At 33.2% G+C, this 17043-nt stretch overlaps 2 protein-coding genes across 7 annotated transcripts; both read right to left on the bottom strand.

Annotated features, from left to right (window-relative positions):
• Window positions 1–149: 149 nt before the first annotated feature.
• On the bottom strand, window positions 150–3592 carry LOC122576731 (small nuclear ribonucleoprotein Sm D3). The gene is made up of 2 exons (XM_043747442.1): window positions 1165–3592; window positions 150–495 (listed from the first exon to the last, which is right to left on the bottom strand). Exons 1-2 carry the CDS (start codon window positions 1478–1480, stop codon window positions 383–385), a joined length of 429 nt encoding a protein of 142 aa, XP_043603377.1. The 5' UTR covers window positions 1481–3592; the 3' UTR covers window positions 150–382.
• Window positions 3593–3739: 147 nt separating this feature from the next.
• Window positions 3740–16988, bottom strand: LOC122576729 (AN1-type zinc finger protein 5). Of its 6 annotated transcripts, none has more exons than XM_043747435.1 (6): window positions 16615–16908; window positions 8527–8675; window positions 8158–8444; window positions 6848–7315; window positions 6279–6450; window positions 3740–6203 (listed from the first exon to the last, which is right to left on the bottom strand). In XM_043747435.1, exons 4-6 carry the CDS (start codon window positions 7130–7132, stop codon window positions 6055–6057), a joined length of 606 nt encoding a protein of 201 aa, XP_043603370.1. In that variant the 5' UTR covers window positions 7133–7315; window positions 8158–8444; window positions 8527–8675; window positions 16615–16908; the 3' UTR covers window positions 3740–6054. The 6 variants fall into 6 exon arrangements, with proteins under 6 accessions (XP_043603370.1, XP_043603371.1, XP_043603372.1 ...); XM_043747436.1 differs by having other exon boundaries at window positions 8574–8675; XM_043747437.1 differs by lacking the exon at window positions 8527–8675.
• Between the last annotated feature and the right edge of the window lie 55 nt (window positions 16989–17043).

Raw genomic sequence — 17043 nt, 5'->3', positions numbered from 1 at the left:
CTACTATATAAAAGACCGCATTAATACTATTTAAAACTGATGCATCGAACGCAATGTGTTCTGGAGTTATTGGGTATACGAAATGATCGCACAATATGTCCAACATACATTGAATAACAAACATGAATGAATCTATTTAAACACTTATAATCATTAAAATTTGTTTCTTTATTTCGGGAAATATTGTATAGAAATACAATGACTGAGAACAGGTTTGGAAATTTTTATGGAAAAGTACTTCATTCGTTTATTTAAATCTTTCTAATCGTTTCTAATCAAGTGGAAATTGAGAAAACATTTGTTATGAACAATATAAAAAGTTGGTCTTAAATCGGGATTATTTATCTTTTTCTTAATGTAATGTCCTTTATCATTTTATAGTTTAACCTCGTCCCCTTCCTGCTTGAGATCCTCCGGGCTGATTCTGTTGATTTAGCCAAGGTGCAGAACCTGTGCCTCTACCTCTTTGATTTTGACCTCTACCTCTTCCACGAGCTAAAACAAATTGTCAACTTAATAAACAAACAGAATGATTAAATATATATAGTGGCTCATAAAGGCATTACCACAGAAAACTTTTATATATATTATATGTCTTTTATATATAACATATTCAAGTTTCATTAGACCTATAATGAAACTTGAATATCATAATTGAATGAAAGTTAGTAAAATTTGAAACAAATTTAAACATGTACATAGAAATTACAAGATATTTAGTGTAATTATAGATTTTACAGAGATTTAAATAATTTTCAATTATTCACTATATTAATAAACCTAAATATTCAATGGTATCATCTTTAACACTTATTAAATGTTTAAAATGACTATCTTTGCTGTACAGTACATATATATATGTTCTAATACTTTTATGAGCAGTTGTGTAGATCTGATAAAATACCATACATAAATGAATATACTAGGGATGTTTATGCAAATTCATGTTTGTATGAGCGTAACTAAAGAAATGATTACCAATTTGAATATTTTACATATTTCCAAATATTGTGTACATTCTACAGATTGTAGAATATTTACATTTTCATAGATATATAAACACCCGCAGTCTATTAATGTAATATGAGGTAAACGTTATCGACCCAACTATTCACATACATTCAAACAAAAATATCTTAAAACTAAAATATATCATGAGTAAACCTTGGGCACGTAAAATAGCTGATTTCCCTCTGCCTGCAGTTCCCGAACCTTTGCCTCCCGGTCTCTTAAACATTGGTGCGTTCTTCAACATGTCTGGTAAAATGAGAAATCTAATTTTTGAGCCTCTAATATAAACATTCTCTAACTGCGCCTCACGGCCGTCTCTATAAGTTACAGTGATATTTTGCATCTGACAGTTCATATTATCCTCAGCTTCTATCAATTTGCCGCGATATACTTCGCCAGTATTCGTTTCACAGGTTATGGTATGGCCTTCCGCTTCGTGGAGTACTTTTATCGGTACTCCGATCGACATTTTGACGAACTTTTTATAATTCCAATAATAAGCACAAAATATTACTTAATTGATTCAAAATAGTCAGAAATGTCGAAAGAAATAAAGAAATTATAAATGCACACTATAACCTCTACTCTGGGCGCAAGCGTTTATACTAATCGCTTGCTTTAATTCAACCATCGTAGATGGAGTTTCTCTCGCGCATGCGCATTGAATACAATTACAAACGGGAGGCGCGAGCAGAGCACAATTCTTACTTCATGATTAAATACTTATTAAAAATAGAAATTAGAAGCACAGAGGATGATTTGAAGTAATAGAAGAAACCAATTAATTCGTCTAAATACTTTCGCATTAATGTGTAATTTTTGTTCTTCGTAAAGAAAGAAGATCGCAACAGCTCTCTATTTTCCATTTTTAAATAATCATATATTTATTGGTCATTAACTTATCGAAGTGCTACCAACTTCATGATAACACAATGTGGAATAATCGTCAAACTAGGTTCTCGCAAAATTCATGTAACTTTACATTACTTGATTTGGCTAAACACAGAAACTTATTTCATGTCTTCTATATGTGTCTTATTGTCCTAAAATTGCATCATTTTTTTTATTTAGTTGCTAAAATTCGCTTTAAGAAAATGATCACTAATTCGTTCGACCTATAGATTACATCGAATCGGTGAAAAAAAATGTCAGACCTCGTGTTCGAAATTACATACGATATCAATTTGAGGAAGTTTGGTCGAATGCCAAATAACTTCATCTGCCTCATCTTTCGCCAGGGCGTTAAATTTATATATATTTTTGTTTGTTAAATATACATAAATATAATCAACTATATAATTATAAATGGTGAAGAACCATCGGGATAAAGATCGATACTGACGATCAAAAGACAGATTTATTGCAGTAAGAAGGAGTTACGTGAAAACGAAAGAATTAGAGGAGGAATTTCGTTATGGATCATAGACGTAGAAACGAATAATACACCAAGAGAGATAATTTTTTCTTTCCCATCTACGAAAGAACCTAAGATATTGTATCTAAATGTGTTCTTGTCAAAAGGATGATAAAATCGTTAAATTGATACATAATATATTAAAGTCGACGTCTCACTTCTTTCCTTTTAATCGCTTAATTATACTAATATCAATCATGTAATAATTACAAGCATCGTTTACGTCCTTAATATGTATAGTCAGCCGAGTACGAACACGTCGCTCTGTTTTTATCCACGTCATTTTCCCAGTTCCATATACGTACTTTTTTTTTACCAATCTCGAAATTAATTTTCTTCCCAACATTCACCCAACCATTCATACTCTCACATATTTATTCTTTCTCTCTCTCTCTTTCTCTGTGTGTGTCTACGCAAGTGTCATTCATTCGTTATAGGCAAGATTCTACTCCCCGATATCGTGTTACAATCTTAGAAAAATATGCTATGCCTAAAATAGGATGAAGGCCTGAAGGCAACCATTCCGTCGATATTATTGATAATCGGTGTGCGTACCTTCTCTTTTACACGTCGCTTCAATCTAGTTGACACATTATTCCCTCTCTTTTCCCCTAAGGTGCGCGTCAGAACGAAAATGTATCACTGCGCAACCAATCTGAAGAAAACAATTTGCAAGGACTATTTTAAATTTTCCCTCCAACAGTCGTTAAGATTTTACCATCATGCAAAATGTTAAATAATAATCGTATGATTTCCTTATGATGCATTACATAAAAAACAATTTTTAATGTTTGTTTTGTAGGTTGAATTTTATCTTTCTTTCAAATGAATCATAACGTTAAAACAATTTATCAATGTTGCCAACCGACAAACAACCGAAGATAAAAAAATTTGAATTGAAATATTCTGATGTCATTCGTGAAAAGAAAATAAAAGACGATTTGTTGAGAAGCCTCGGCTAATGTGAGATTTTTTTTAGTTAGTAGTTCATATTGAAACAATACGATTTTTATTTATAACATTTTTTTTGTTTTTGTTTTTCATACGACGATTACAAAAATTGGAAAATTGTGACGACCGAGAAAGTCTCACTCTGTACACATAATAATATATTGTCCATAGACATTATGTTCATCGTGTGTTATGTATGTGTATGTACGTGTATCTGTACGTGTGAAATCACGGCAAATATGGAATATATGCAAAGTTTCTATAGAAATCGCTTTCTCTCTTAGCTTCCTCTCGTTTTGCAAGAAGTACATACAGAATCGTATCGACTATATTATAAAATAAGGATCATCCATAACGTGGCACTGAAATTAAGAACGATTCACTTTATTCTATTTAACGTATCAATACAAGGACTTTTCTTCTTTCTTTGTATTCTCATAAAGACGACTTTTTCATTTTAATAGCTTTTTTATCGCTAGATTGGCTATCACGCAAAACCTTAAAAAGAACGAAGGATCAACAATCTATTAGAAAGAAAAAAAAAAGAAAAACAACGAAACGCAATTATTCTTAAAGACAGAGCAAAAAAAAACATGATGGTACGATACACAGTGTGGTGTTTTTTCGTCTTACTCTCTTGCTCTCCCTTTACATTCTCACTCTCGCTCTCGCTCTCACTCAATTTCTTCCTTTCTCCCAATTTAGTTGTCTTTAAAATCGCAAAAGACCCAGTGTGACGACTATCGAATCTTTTTTCGCACGCTCGAAAGAAGACAACGATACGCGGGAAAAGCAACTCTTTCTGTTTTTGGAAAACTCACGAAGCAACAAGGACAAATTTTTATTCTCCTTGTTCCTTTTCTTTTTTTTTATTTTTATTCTTTTTTACAACAAATTGCTTCGTGCAACAGTTTTTGTTTTTCAGTTTTTTTTTGTTTGTAGAAGCGACATAAAACTCAACACCTACAGCAACTTCTTTTTTCTCTCTTTCTCAGCTACGACCTAGTCTAAGAATCAAGAGACACGCTGAACAAAAGAACTGAAACGTACGTTTCTTTCGTGTTTTTTCTTCCATTTTTTTAAGATTTCTTCTTCATTTCATTAAAAAGTATTGCAACACGGAAGAAAATGGTTAAAGACAGACGGAGAAATTTTTGTTTCTTTCATCAATCGAGTACAACAGGGCCGATAGTCGTCCCTTCGTCGAGGGGCCTCTCGTTCGTTATTATTTTTCCTTTTTTTTTATTTATGTCTGGCTGGCCTTTAAACGTTTCATCGTACAAAGTGTATTTTAGCACCAATATACATACTAGAAATCTTATTTAGAAGACACAAAGAGAAACGAGAAAACCGACTGGACGAGTCACGTGACACAACCTAATTTTTTTCCTAATCTCGAAATATTATCATTCGGGGAATCAGACGAAGAATCATTACAGAGCTCGCCATTTTGTTCTTTTTTCTTCTTCTCTTTTCAGCGAAGATATTTATTAACGCATGGCGTAAATAATTGATTTGCAATATAGTTTGAAACATATTTAATAAGGAATAATGCTTGGTTATATTCACGTGAAATTGGACATAAACACACAGTACTACTTATACTTCATTGCATTATTTATGAATCAATAGACTAATATACTTAATAATTATTAGACTAATTGTTAACCTAGGATTGTGATCACCCATCAACGTCAGCCACTACCTAAGCAACAATCCCTTTTTTTTATTTTTTGGATATTACGAACGAAACAGAAATATAGATTATATACATATAAAATTTCCTTTTTATTCATTCTTTCTTGCTCACTCGCTCGCTCGCTCTCCCTTTCCCTCTCTCGTTCACAATTCAAAAACCCGGATCCCCGATGAGACGTCTCGGAACAAAACCGACCAAGATCGCACCAAGAATTCGTGTTCTTTTTTCTCTCTAAAGTTTAATATCTAAAAAAGAAAAAAGAAAAAAAAAGAAAAAAACAAACACGTACGCGAATTTTGCATTTTCTTTTTTTTTAAAGTAAATTAATAAACATAAGATAAAATAATAATAAGCTGTAAATAATATAAGAGGTAAATAGTAATAATAAACTGACAGCGCGCAGCAGTTAGAACCAAAAATATTTTCGATTAGAACTCTGGCTTAAGATGACAATCTGACATGGCACTAGCATCCAAAAATTTTCTCGAAGCACTCGTACACGTGGCACGCACTCTAATTTGTTTCTTTGTTTGTTTCTCCTTTTTACTTTTCGCGTTAGTCTTTCTTATTTGTGTTTTTTTCATTCTTCCTTCGGAAAATTTCGTCTATATATCTTTTTTCGGCGTTTCTATATATTATATTTGCATATCGTGTATAACCAATTTTTGTATTCCTTTTAAATTTTCCATTCTCTCTCGTATTTTTCTTCCTCTCTACCGGCACAATAAGCTCGCAACTTTCACTCTTACTCGTTCTAACACATTTACTACAATTTTCTTTCTCTCCCTCATTCTCACTCTTTCATACTAATTCCCTGCTACCTTTCGTTCACGATCTTCGCATTCACCCGTCTCGCCCCTCGACGTGCAATCAGCTGCCAGATAATTTATCTCATTTTTTCTCCGTTTTTTTGTTTTATATTCTGCTTTGTTTATATAGTTATATAACCATTTTCCCAACGATCTACGCACTAAATAGTTCAAATTTTTTGCACTTTTTCACCAACAACAACTGGATTGTTGCGCCGAATTTCTTGAGCGCCCATTTCTCTGTAATCGAACTTGCAATCGTGCTTGTCACTGTATCGATGCACAGAGCAGAACAGTCCTCCACAACGGCATTCGAATCCTGTTAAGAGAGACAGATCGAATCGTAAATTGTCCAAAATGGATCAAGAATGTCTTCTAATTGTCGTTAACTTACCCGTCAAACCAACTTTTTTGCGACACACGACGCAACGATTTTTCTTCTTCTTAGATTCTTTGTCAGTCTCTTTGCCATCGAAGCAGTCGTCTGCATCCCCACTACTCACAGATCCTTCTCCTACTGCTCCACTGCTTACACCTACTTCATTTTCTTGATCTTCCCTATTTATCTAAAGCATAATAGAAATAAAGAGTTATTAATTTACAACTGCTGAATAATTTCCTTCTATCATTTTTCCATAGAATTTTATAAATAGACTGGGGATCTTTATGCAAATTTATACTTTTATAGAAACAAATAAAAAATTGAACGAATAGAAGAATGTTTTATTTTGTAAATGTAATAATATGTACTTCACTTTCGATATTTTATATAATTTTTGTGCACATTTTTGCACCTTTCTGCATACTTATAAATAAGTAAATATGCACAGTCTATTTATGATAATTAAAATTAGATAATAAACCTTAATTCTCCTTTTCTAATCTTCATTGTTCTAATTAAAGATAATAAACTAGTTTTATGAAAGTTTAAATACGCATAAATATAATTTGAATAAAACTTACTTCTTTGGAGCTGGGCAGATCTGTCGTTGATTGAGGTATGGTAGGAATGGTAGGTTGGGCTGTAGTTCCTGTAGCTGCAGGACTACCAAAACCGCCTTGCAACGTGCCAGCGTTACCAGAGACGGTCTGTGATGTTGGTACGGTGGCAGCTGACACAGGAGGTTGCTGCTTCTTTTTTAGGTTTTCTTTGTAACAAAGAGAACAAAGGCCATCTGTGGCTGGGGAGCCATAAAATCCACAGCCGCTGCGGCACAGAGCTTGCATGGGATTAGATTCTCGTTCCATTTTCTTTGTTTATCCCAATAAAACCTCAATGATTGAACAAAGTCCTTAGTTTTATCCTATATGCAATCACTCGAAACAATATCGAGCAAGTTGCAGTCAACTAAATGGGAGATAATTAAGCTTCTTTTGCCACAGCTCGCTCTCCAGTTGCTCCTTCACGACCGCGTGTCACCATACATTCACCTACCAAAATGCAGCTTTCTTTAACATCCCTTTGTTTGTTACGATACAATCTATAGTTTAAAATCAGTAAAAAAGAAAGAACTTTAAAACTAAACAATAAACTTTAAAAGAATAAATCTGTTACACAGAATGAAATAAGACAAAGAGTACAATACAAGTGTACAGAATAATTATCACTGCAACCTTTATTTGTCAATGACAAAGCACAAACATTTAATTTTAGGAAACTCTTGTACAGATAGCCTGTCCTCAAATGAAATACAAATCACTAGAAATTATTTAATTAAAAAAAAGTGTCGAACGCGATGGGTCTCAATTCAGGTTTAAAAGGACGAGAAAACGGAGCAATCATTGCACTATAATAGACGCATTATATAGAAAATACCGTCGACTACATCCGTACTGTCTCAAAGAAACCAGACGCTTGATTTTTCATGTCGAATTTTCACTTGCACACACGCGCGTACGCAACGAGGAGTCTATACATAGAATAGAGAGAAGTCGTCAGCAGCAGCAGCAGTAACGATATCTTCAGACAAGGGCCGTTCCCTCGTGTAGAACAGTTTCAGTGCTCACGAAAGAAAGAGAGAGGGAGAGAGAATGTGTATGTAATTCCTCCAAGGGCAAATAAAACCAAGAAATCGGACAACGAGAAGCAAACAATTGTCGATGACGAGGAAAAGCGAAGAAAAAAACGGGAGTTGAAAGGAAGAAGAACACAATAATTACAAAGGGGTTGGGAAATTTTCAAATTTGTCATAACCCCTTTTATCCGATTTGTCGTGTTCAACGCAATAAAATCGTATAAAGGCGTGATCAGGGGGAAACGTGATATTACTCACTTTCCAACACGCAGTCGTGTCGCAACCAACGCACAACATGGAGTAAGAATTCGTTCGAGGCATTTAAGTGGGCTCCCCTTGTCTATCCTTGTCGTGTGTTTAAGAGACACGTTAGACGACGTGTAGCAGTTTACCACGACCGATTGGGTCGACCGTCGGTCGAGAAGGCTCTCTTCCCTTCTGAGCCTCTGCTTGATAAATCTCGGCGGCGCAATTCTCGCTTTGGCCACTCTCTCGCGATGCGCGCGTTGGCTTTGTCTCTTAGGAGGCCTCTCTCTCCGCCAAAACTAAAACGAAATATTACCAAATAGCTCTATCTCGCTTCCTTTCTTTTTCTCTCTCATCGCCAAAGTTAAAACGAAATATTACCAAATAGCTCTTTCTCTCTCACCGCCAAAGCTAAAACGAAATATTACCAAATAGCTCTGTCTCGCTTCCTTTCTTTCCTTTTCTCCGTCTCTCTTTCTCGCTCTTTGTGCGTGCAACTTCGCGCTCGATATTACTTCAATCCGAGGAACCTGCAAGGACGGAGGAGAAACAACGATAACGACGAGCCGAATGTTTTCATGATGGCGATCGTTTGGACGTACGGCCTCTGGGCGGACGTACAACCAACGACAGGCTGCGCACACTTGCCCACGATAAGGTTAGATGTTACTAGTTATTACCCGCGACTTTAGTCTGCATAGAACTGGAAAAAACTGATATGAATTTAGCTTCACAATTCTAGATTCACTGTCATTTGCAATAGAAATCAATATAGTAAATAGCAGTCGAGAAATATTTATAGGAAATAACTGTCAACTGTCGGTCGAGCAAGGCACAGTCCTGTGGTGGAAATCAAACTGCAGTTTGGGTCGTATTTATGCTCATTGTTCGGTTCCCTGAGGAGTAAGCGTAATAAAATATAGCCTGTATTCATTTGGAGCAAATGACAAAAACTTTTCAACGGAAATTTTTAAAAAAATTATCCAAATCGGTTGAATAGTTTCTGAGATTACCTCGGAACACACACATACCTACGTACCTTTCTCTTTGTAATATTAATATAGGAGATAGATAAAGCATAATTTACTCAGGTCTCGTTTATTACGGTTTTGCAGCGGGTTTATTCAGTATAGACATAACGATTCTCATACAACGTAAATTTTACAGCATAAATTATCATTTACTTCTGTAAATAAATAATTTACCTCTAAAAGTAGAATGTCTTTTTTTCAATATGTGTAGTTTGGAAGAAATATGAATTGCGAATGTCGTGTTGAGAAAATGGGTTTTGTTGAAAAAAAATGTAAATAAATAGACTGTAGATTTTTATATTTATCTTTATATCTTTATCTGAAAGAATAAAATTTAAATAGAAATGTGTTTCATCTACTAAATATCATAAATACTCTATTTTCATTATCTATGTGCATTGTATGCATTTTTGTATCTTCGAATTTTTCATAAATGCATAAAGAGTCGCAGTCTACAGATAAATAACGAGGTCTTTCCTTCCTTTTCTATCTATTACAAACAAATATCTTTTCTTCATTAGGCACCCTCTACATTTCTTACGTCTGCTTTTACCTACCATCATAAAAAGAGGAATGTTCCATTGAATTTTTTCTTGCCTTTCTTTTATACTGCGTATACATATAAGAAATAACATAAACAGTATGTTTGAAGATTTACTAAAGTCGTTAGTTAGAGAATACTTGAATTTCCGCCATTTATTTTCGTCGCTCTTTCTCTCTTTCTTTCTCGAATACATATCACACGACTCAGTCGGTCTTTCTCCCTGTTTTGCGCATGCGCACTCATGCGATCGTTCTTTCTGCGATAGGTTTTCTAACCTTTTGTAAATTTTTCTTTCCGTCGAATCAGACTTAGCAATGATCATGATTTCTCGTAGATGGATAATTAACATGTAATTTTTGGGAAATATTGTGATAGTATTCTTGATTACGAGATATATGATGATGTGTTGTACTGTATTTTTCGAATGAATTTGTAGATGTCGCGGCATGATGTCTTGATGATATCTATGTAATACAATAAAATCAAAACTACATATATATTGTCTTGATATATGCCGACAGATGCGAAATGAAAGGCTAGGATAGAATCTTTTTCCGTTCTCTTAGTTCGTATAACTTCAAAGATACTTCACCTTTGATTCGTAGAAATTTGTTTAAATTTATTTTTTCATTATTTCTACAGCTTAATAAAGTATTGTGATAAACAATTATTCATTAAATTTAACATTAAAATTATTACTAAGATATAATTAAACTGTAATTAAGATATAAGATTTGCAGCAAAGAAATCCAAATGAAAAATATACACGCGAAGAAATGCATAATATAAAAAATATGAAAAAAATTATACTATTTTATAAATCTATAAATTTTTATGAAAAATTATAAATTAGTTAGTTTGACCATTCTGATAGCTTTAGTAAATTACTTTAAAGTAATTATATGTACATATATCTCTGGCGTTTTCACTTTCACTACATAAAAAAAGCTTTCTTTTGTATATTGTAAAAACAACAGAAATTTACTTCAATATTATATATTTTAATTATAAAATTAAAATATCAATCAAATTAATAATCGGAGAAAAGATGTCGGTGTCATATATTTTGACACAAAGTATTCGACCTGTTGCTCAACCAGCTTTAAAACAGAATCTAGAAATATCACGTATATTTCGAATAAAAAATATTTGATAATTAATAATTAATGTAATTCGTCTGTATCTGGACGAAAATCCACCATAGTGAAGGAGTTGGAACAAGAAATGAACGGTATTTGAATACGCTACTTCTTCGGACATCATGACATCACCACAGTAATTGAAAGCTTATTACTAATGAAAAACATGCAGTAATCAATAATTGGTATAATTTATCCGTCTTTTAATGAAAATTTATCATCGTGAAAGGATTGAGGCAACGAGATTTGAATCCGTTAGTTTTTCGGAATCAATGACGTCAGTGCAGTAATTGAAAGTCAAATCAAACGTAAAACACGTGTTAGGAAGTGTCACGGAGAAGAAAATATGAATAAGAAAGAATTTCCTATTCTATCTTTGGCGGCTAATGAATTTTACTTTCGCGTCTCATTGCATATGATAACCTCGATACATGACTTTGCTTTATTTCAGATAATTAACTTCTTTACGTTCGAAATTATTTAAATATTTCAAAATTTACCGACGGTCGGTAACATACACTCTATAAATACATAAATTGAAATCTATGTTAAAAATCGTTAACATAGATCATCAAATATATCGGAAAAAATAATTTTTGTCGCATTTAGATGTAATGGCCAGTATAAAATAAATTTCTGAATTCTGAAACGTTACTGGGCTCTAATATTAATGCCTTTAGTTGCAATCGTATAATAAGCATATAACTGTATATCAAAATTAGCAATAAAATCTTGTGATGCAAAAATTAGAAGTTGTTGCAACATGAATAAATAGCATTTCTACTGTCACCATTCCTATATGCTAGAAATGTCTAAATATCAATGATTTTCGAACTATCCCAATACTACGGAAAAATGAACAAATAAAAAATACAAAAATTATTTGTAATAGGTCATGACATTTTTAATTAACAAGTGCAGTGACATGTATGACGTTAAGTTAGGTTTATCAACTATTATTTCTCTTACAACTAAATCGAATACATATCTGTGACAAATGTAAACGAAACATTTCATTTCCGTGTGCAACATGATAAAAAATGATATAAAAATATGCCGGAGTATTCTAGTTCCAATATTTCTAATTTTCTCTGGCGATATTATCAATAAGAATGATTTCCAAAGTATTTCAATACTACGGAAAGCTGAGCAGATAAAGAAGACAAAAATTACATTTGCAATATATCATGACATCTTTAAGCAGTAAGTGCAATAATATGTATAACATTAAGTTAGGATTATTAACTATTATTTTTTTAAATATAAACAAAATATTTAGTATGCGATATGATAAAAAATGACGTAAGATATGCTTGAATATGCTTTTAGTGTAATATCCCTAATTTTTCAAAATTGAGTTATACATTTATATAAGTTATGACTAATGATTACTACAAAAATTAACATTTTCTAAAGTCATTATGACGATTGTTTTTTAAAAAACAACAAATTTGCATAATTATTTCATGTATGTAATTCGCCTTAAGCGACAAATTTACAAAATTTGTTCGATCGTTATTTATATCGTCATCGACATAAAACGCTATTTCCGGTCTAGAGTTTCGACATGACATTTATCGCGCCGACAATGACAGTAACACTCAGTACAGCCAATTAAAGACACCGTCTTTAATGAAAGTTTCGTTTATAGTTTACACGACCAATTGGAATAGAAACACTTTCGAACGGAAAGTAACTAACTAGTTCGTTACGGAGAAACGCGCGCGAATTTTACATGGCGATTTGCCTCAAAAATTACACTCGTCTCTGATTTAAAAATTAGAGGTGTAGATGACTAAAATATACAATTTTGTCCAAAAAATGATGTATAAGAAAAAATATACAATAGAAAAACAATATAATATCTCTTTTTATACGCTTCACAACAAATCACTTAAATTTTCTAGAAATATATAGGGTGATCCATAAGTCAGTTTCTCATTTAAAAGTTGCATAATATTTTTTTATTATATACTTTTACCTTTTTGTTTCAGATTTCTAGTTCTTTTCCTCTTTTTTTTTGGAATTTATAATGGAAAAATTCACAACAAAACAAAGAGTATAAATGCTCAAAAAAAAAAAAGGAAGAAGAAAAGTAAAGCTTAACTACTCTTTGTGACATAATGTCATACCAAATTGTAATCTGCAATTACAATTAATTATGCAATTTACATTAATGAACAACTCTTGGGTTTTCAGTGCTCTAAAACCTGAAATGTTGAGGTGAAAATAGTGTTAGAATAATGGAGCCTTGATTTCGAAAATAAATTTCTATTATTTTTACTCGTTGCTCCGTTATGCTCTTTTCTACTATGAATTTCCAAAGAACGAAATTTAAAGATCTGAAACAAAGATTTAGAAATATGTAATAAAAAAGTTACACAATTTTTTAATGTGGAAGTGACTTGTGAACCATACATACTATTGTAAATCAATAAAATTTCTATGAAAGATTATGAGTTGTTTATGGTGACTACTGTGGTCGTCCTAGTATTAAATACATGTTTGACACATTTTTTGATAATGACGTGTTCCTGTTTTCCGCTTTACTTATCTAGGGTTCACTTTTGTTTGGCACAAATACGTTTACGTCGCTCAAAAGCTAATACAATAAAAATTACTAATCATGAGTCACTCAAAAACAAATCGCTAATTTACACAAAGATATAGTTTCCATTCGTTTGCATCGGCACAGTTGTTTAACAATTCTAATTGAATAAATATATTTACATAATATATGCATAGAAAATTTTTTTTATACGAAGTTGCGCAATTTTATGTACCAAGAATTACAATCGATTATAATTATACCGACTTTGAATAGAATATTGTATTAAATTTAGCATATTAAAATTGATTTTAGCATATTAAAAAAATAAGACAAATTGAGTAATTTCTCATTGATTTCCAAATATAGATATAAAGTTTTATATGAGGTATGAATTTTGTATCTGCTCTTGACTTTTGTCTTGAGAAAAGTGAAACAGAAATTAGAAAATTTGAAACGGAACTTAAATATAACAAATATTAACCAAAAAGGAAAATATATGTATACGTATAGTTTCTTTTCTAGTGATATTTAAGTAATAAATATAATAAAGTAGTATTTTTAATTTTATATATGTATACTTTAATTATTATAAATAACTATAAGACAAATACAAATATATACCAATCTGTATGCGATTTGCGTTGATTTCTCATATGTAAGTTTCTTAATTTGTTTAATATAGCGTTTTCAAAAAATCTAATGCAAAAGGTTACAAAAAATTGTTTTATCAAAATGTCATTTGAATAGCGCCAAAAAATATGCGCAAAAATTCTAATCTTGCAATATACAACAAAGGGAGGAGATGAATAAAGACGATCTAAAATTGTGCTTGCAACTTTATTTTGGTTGTCAGTCGCCTATACTCTTCTCTCATTGTTCTTACGAAATTCGACTGTACAGTCCAATGACACGTGGTATGAATATCTTCCAAAGTACGACGTATGTATATGGTGGACGATGATTTTAAATCGCATCCGTTGAGGTTGAGAACGATAAATGACTGACTCATCTTCCGTTGAAAACAGAGTTTTACGAAAAAAGAACATCTTTATAATTCATTAGATATGAAAATTCATTGAGGAAAAAAATTTCTAATAGTTGATGGATCCATGAAGATCTGATTGGCGCGCGCGCTTACGCGCACGCTTACCGACAATCGACAGTGAAATTCCTCGAAGGCATTATCACACGCGATATTATTCTGCTTGTAAATCTACATGCAGCCATTTTACGGTATCAGTCATGTAGCGGAAGAAAGCGAGGTGTGGCTCGGGTGAGGTTAATCTACACCGACACACAGCATCAACCTGCTAATCACTTCAATCGTACTACTCGATATACCTAACAAAACTTGGTTTTATTGAGGTCAGGAACTTCTTGCATCATTAAACCAATATTGTTGGTAAAATTTTATAAGTCACAAGTCACTGTCAAATTCTCTTGCATAATAGTAGCAAAATAAAATTGCATAAATTACATCTGGTTTATTTATTTTACTTTATATTATCTTTAGAATTGTAAGTTTCTATCCTATAATGAAATCGATAATTTTTTAAAATAAAGGAAAATTTTTAAACCCACGAGTCATCTAATTATCTTCTTTGATTGATAAAATTATAAAATTGTGAAAATAAAGATTCTAACCTAAAACTTGTCACATGTTGCTAACTCATTGTGAAAAAGAACCTTTTCATTATACTATTCCACGTAAAACTATAAAAATGAAAATTCTAATCTACAACAAAATTGATAATACAATTTTTTATAATAAAAGGAAATTATGAGACTCACATGTCACTTGAAAAAATAAAGTTTCGAAGTTAAAACTTGTAACACATTGGTAAATTATTGTGAAGAAAGTTCTTCATTATCTAATTCCACGTAAAATTGTATAAATAAAATTTATAAAAACAACCTACAATCTGTAAACATGTCAATTCGCTAACATGATTAGTTGCTAAATTATCATACAGAAGGACTCAGGATTACAGTACGTTAATTTCAGATCATTAGCGAACAACGCGGTCGCCATAGCTTAAAAATTCAAAGAGAATTAGCAACCGATGAAATCGTAAACTTTTTGTCCTCACTCCTCATCGCTGCCATTGCCTGTCGTGGGCGCTCGATTTTATAACCTCGTCAATGCTACCTACAGATTCTCTCTTACACGAGAATTACGATTTATGACTACGATCACTATTCTGCGTACCAAGATATTGTATATATCATATCAAACTATTGCAAATACGCGATACATCTAAAGAACACAGCTAAGGTTGCTCAACAATTCCTCGAGATAGCGACAAGTTATGGAAATAAGTCTATCCTTCATATAACGAACGCGCATGATGAAAGTGTTCGGATAATTTCGACTACCATTGACGGATAAGAGCTACAAAAAACTCAATCACATTATTCTAACGAATTTCAGGCGTTTCATACAAGAGAAGGGGGTCATAACCTCAAAACAATGTCTGAACTTATAACCTATACAAAATTGTCTAAGAATAAATGTCAGGCTTAACGTTATTAAAAAACCTATTTGAAAATTCGATTTGTAGGACATTCGTACTGATCCCTAGAATATTGTGTAACTAAATTAACTAAGAAAGAATAAAATAGAACGAGGATCACTAGTTTCCAAGGAACGCACGAAGGGCTAAAGGGAGGGGATTTAAGACCAGTGCGGATGTGGGTGCACGAAAGGGGGTATGAACATCCAGAGGAGGAGAACAGAAGGAGAATAAATGCATAAGTGTGGATTTGCGCTTGAATCGTATCGGCGCTGCCGTCGTGCGGACACACGGCCACACGCATGCATGTACGCACGCAAGCACGCAGTCAAAGAGCACGAAGAAACGGAGCGGACATTAGAGACATGGCTCCTATCCTTGAGAAGTACGCACTTAGTAAGCAATTGCGTCGTTTCCTTTGTCCCATGTAATACACGTATTCCACATCACGTCAGACATCTTTTTATAAAGAGAAACGCCAGAGAGACAGGGGGATCAAGAGAAGGGTACAAAAGCGAGAGGGAATGGGACAAACCAAAATCAGGCTAGATCTCACCAACTGGTTATTATGAAAAAAAAAAGGAAGGAACGTTAGCTTTAAATGAAACGTATGGTTATACGGACGTATTTCAAGGGGATTTGATAAAAATAGTCGGCGTTTATGACCAAGTAGCGCGATTGCGACACTTACCAAGAGCTGTTGCGGTGTAGCAGGGCGCAATATGTCAGCTGACTTGACGTGTGACCGATCGTAATCCCGCATCAGTATCCGACATAATTCTCAGCGGAGCATTAGGTTCCCTCGGTTACGAATCCAGTTAGTCCCCAAATTGATACGCAGCGCGGCCGCACTCTCACAAAACACAAATATCGGTTATCTAGTAAACTAGTCCTTACACCAAACTTTCGATTACGATGATAGACGAACCAAAGCTGCGGGCACGGGAACAAATACTGCCAATGACTGGTGTAAAGTTAGATCTCTTACCCTCCCCCAATCTGTACATTAAATAGTCAGAACCAGAGTCGACAAACTCAACTCGGCGGCCGAGTTGAGTTCAGTTTTATAAATGCTTCTTTTGCCGCCAGACGGCCTCATTCGCGCGTCGCGCATTGGAAG

Source organism: Bombus pyrosoma, linkage group LG16 (assembly GCF_014825855.1).
Source record: "Bombus pyrosoma isolate SC7728 linkage group LG16, ASM1482585v1, whole genome shotgun sequence".
Lineage (NCBI taxonomy): Eukaryota > Metazoa > Arthropoda > Insecta > Hymenoptera > Apidae > Bombus > Bombus pyrosoma.
Note: the sequence above shows the minus strand (reverse complement) of the source record. Positions and strands in the feature narration are given on the sequence as shown.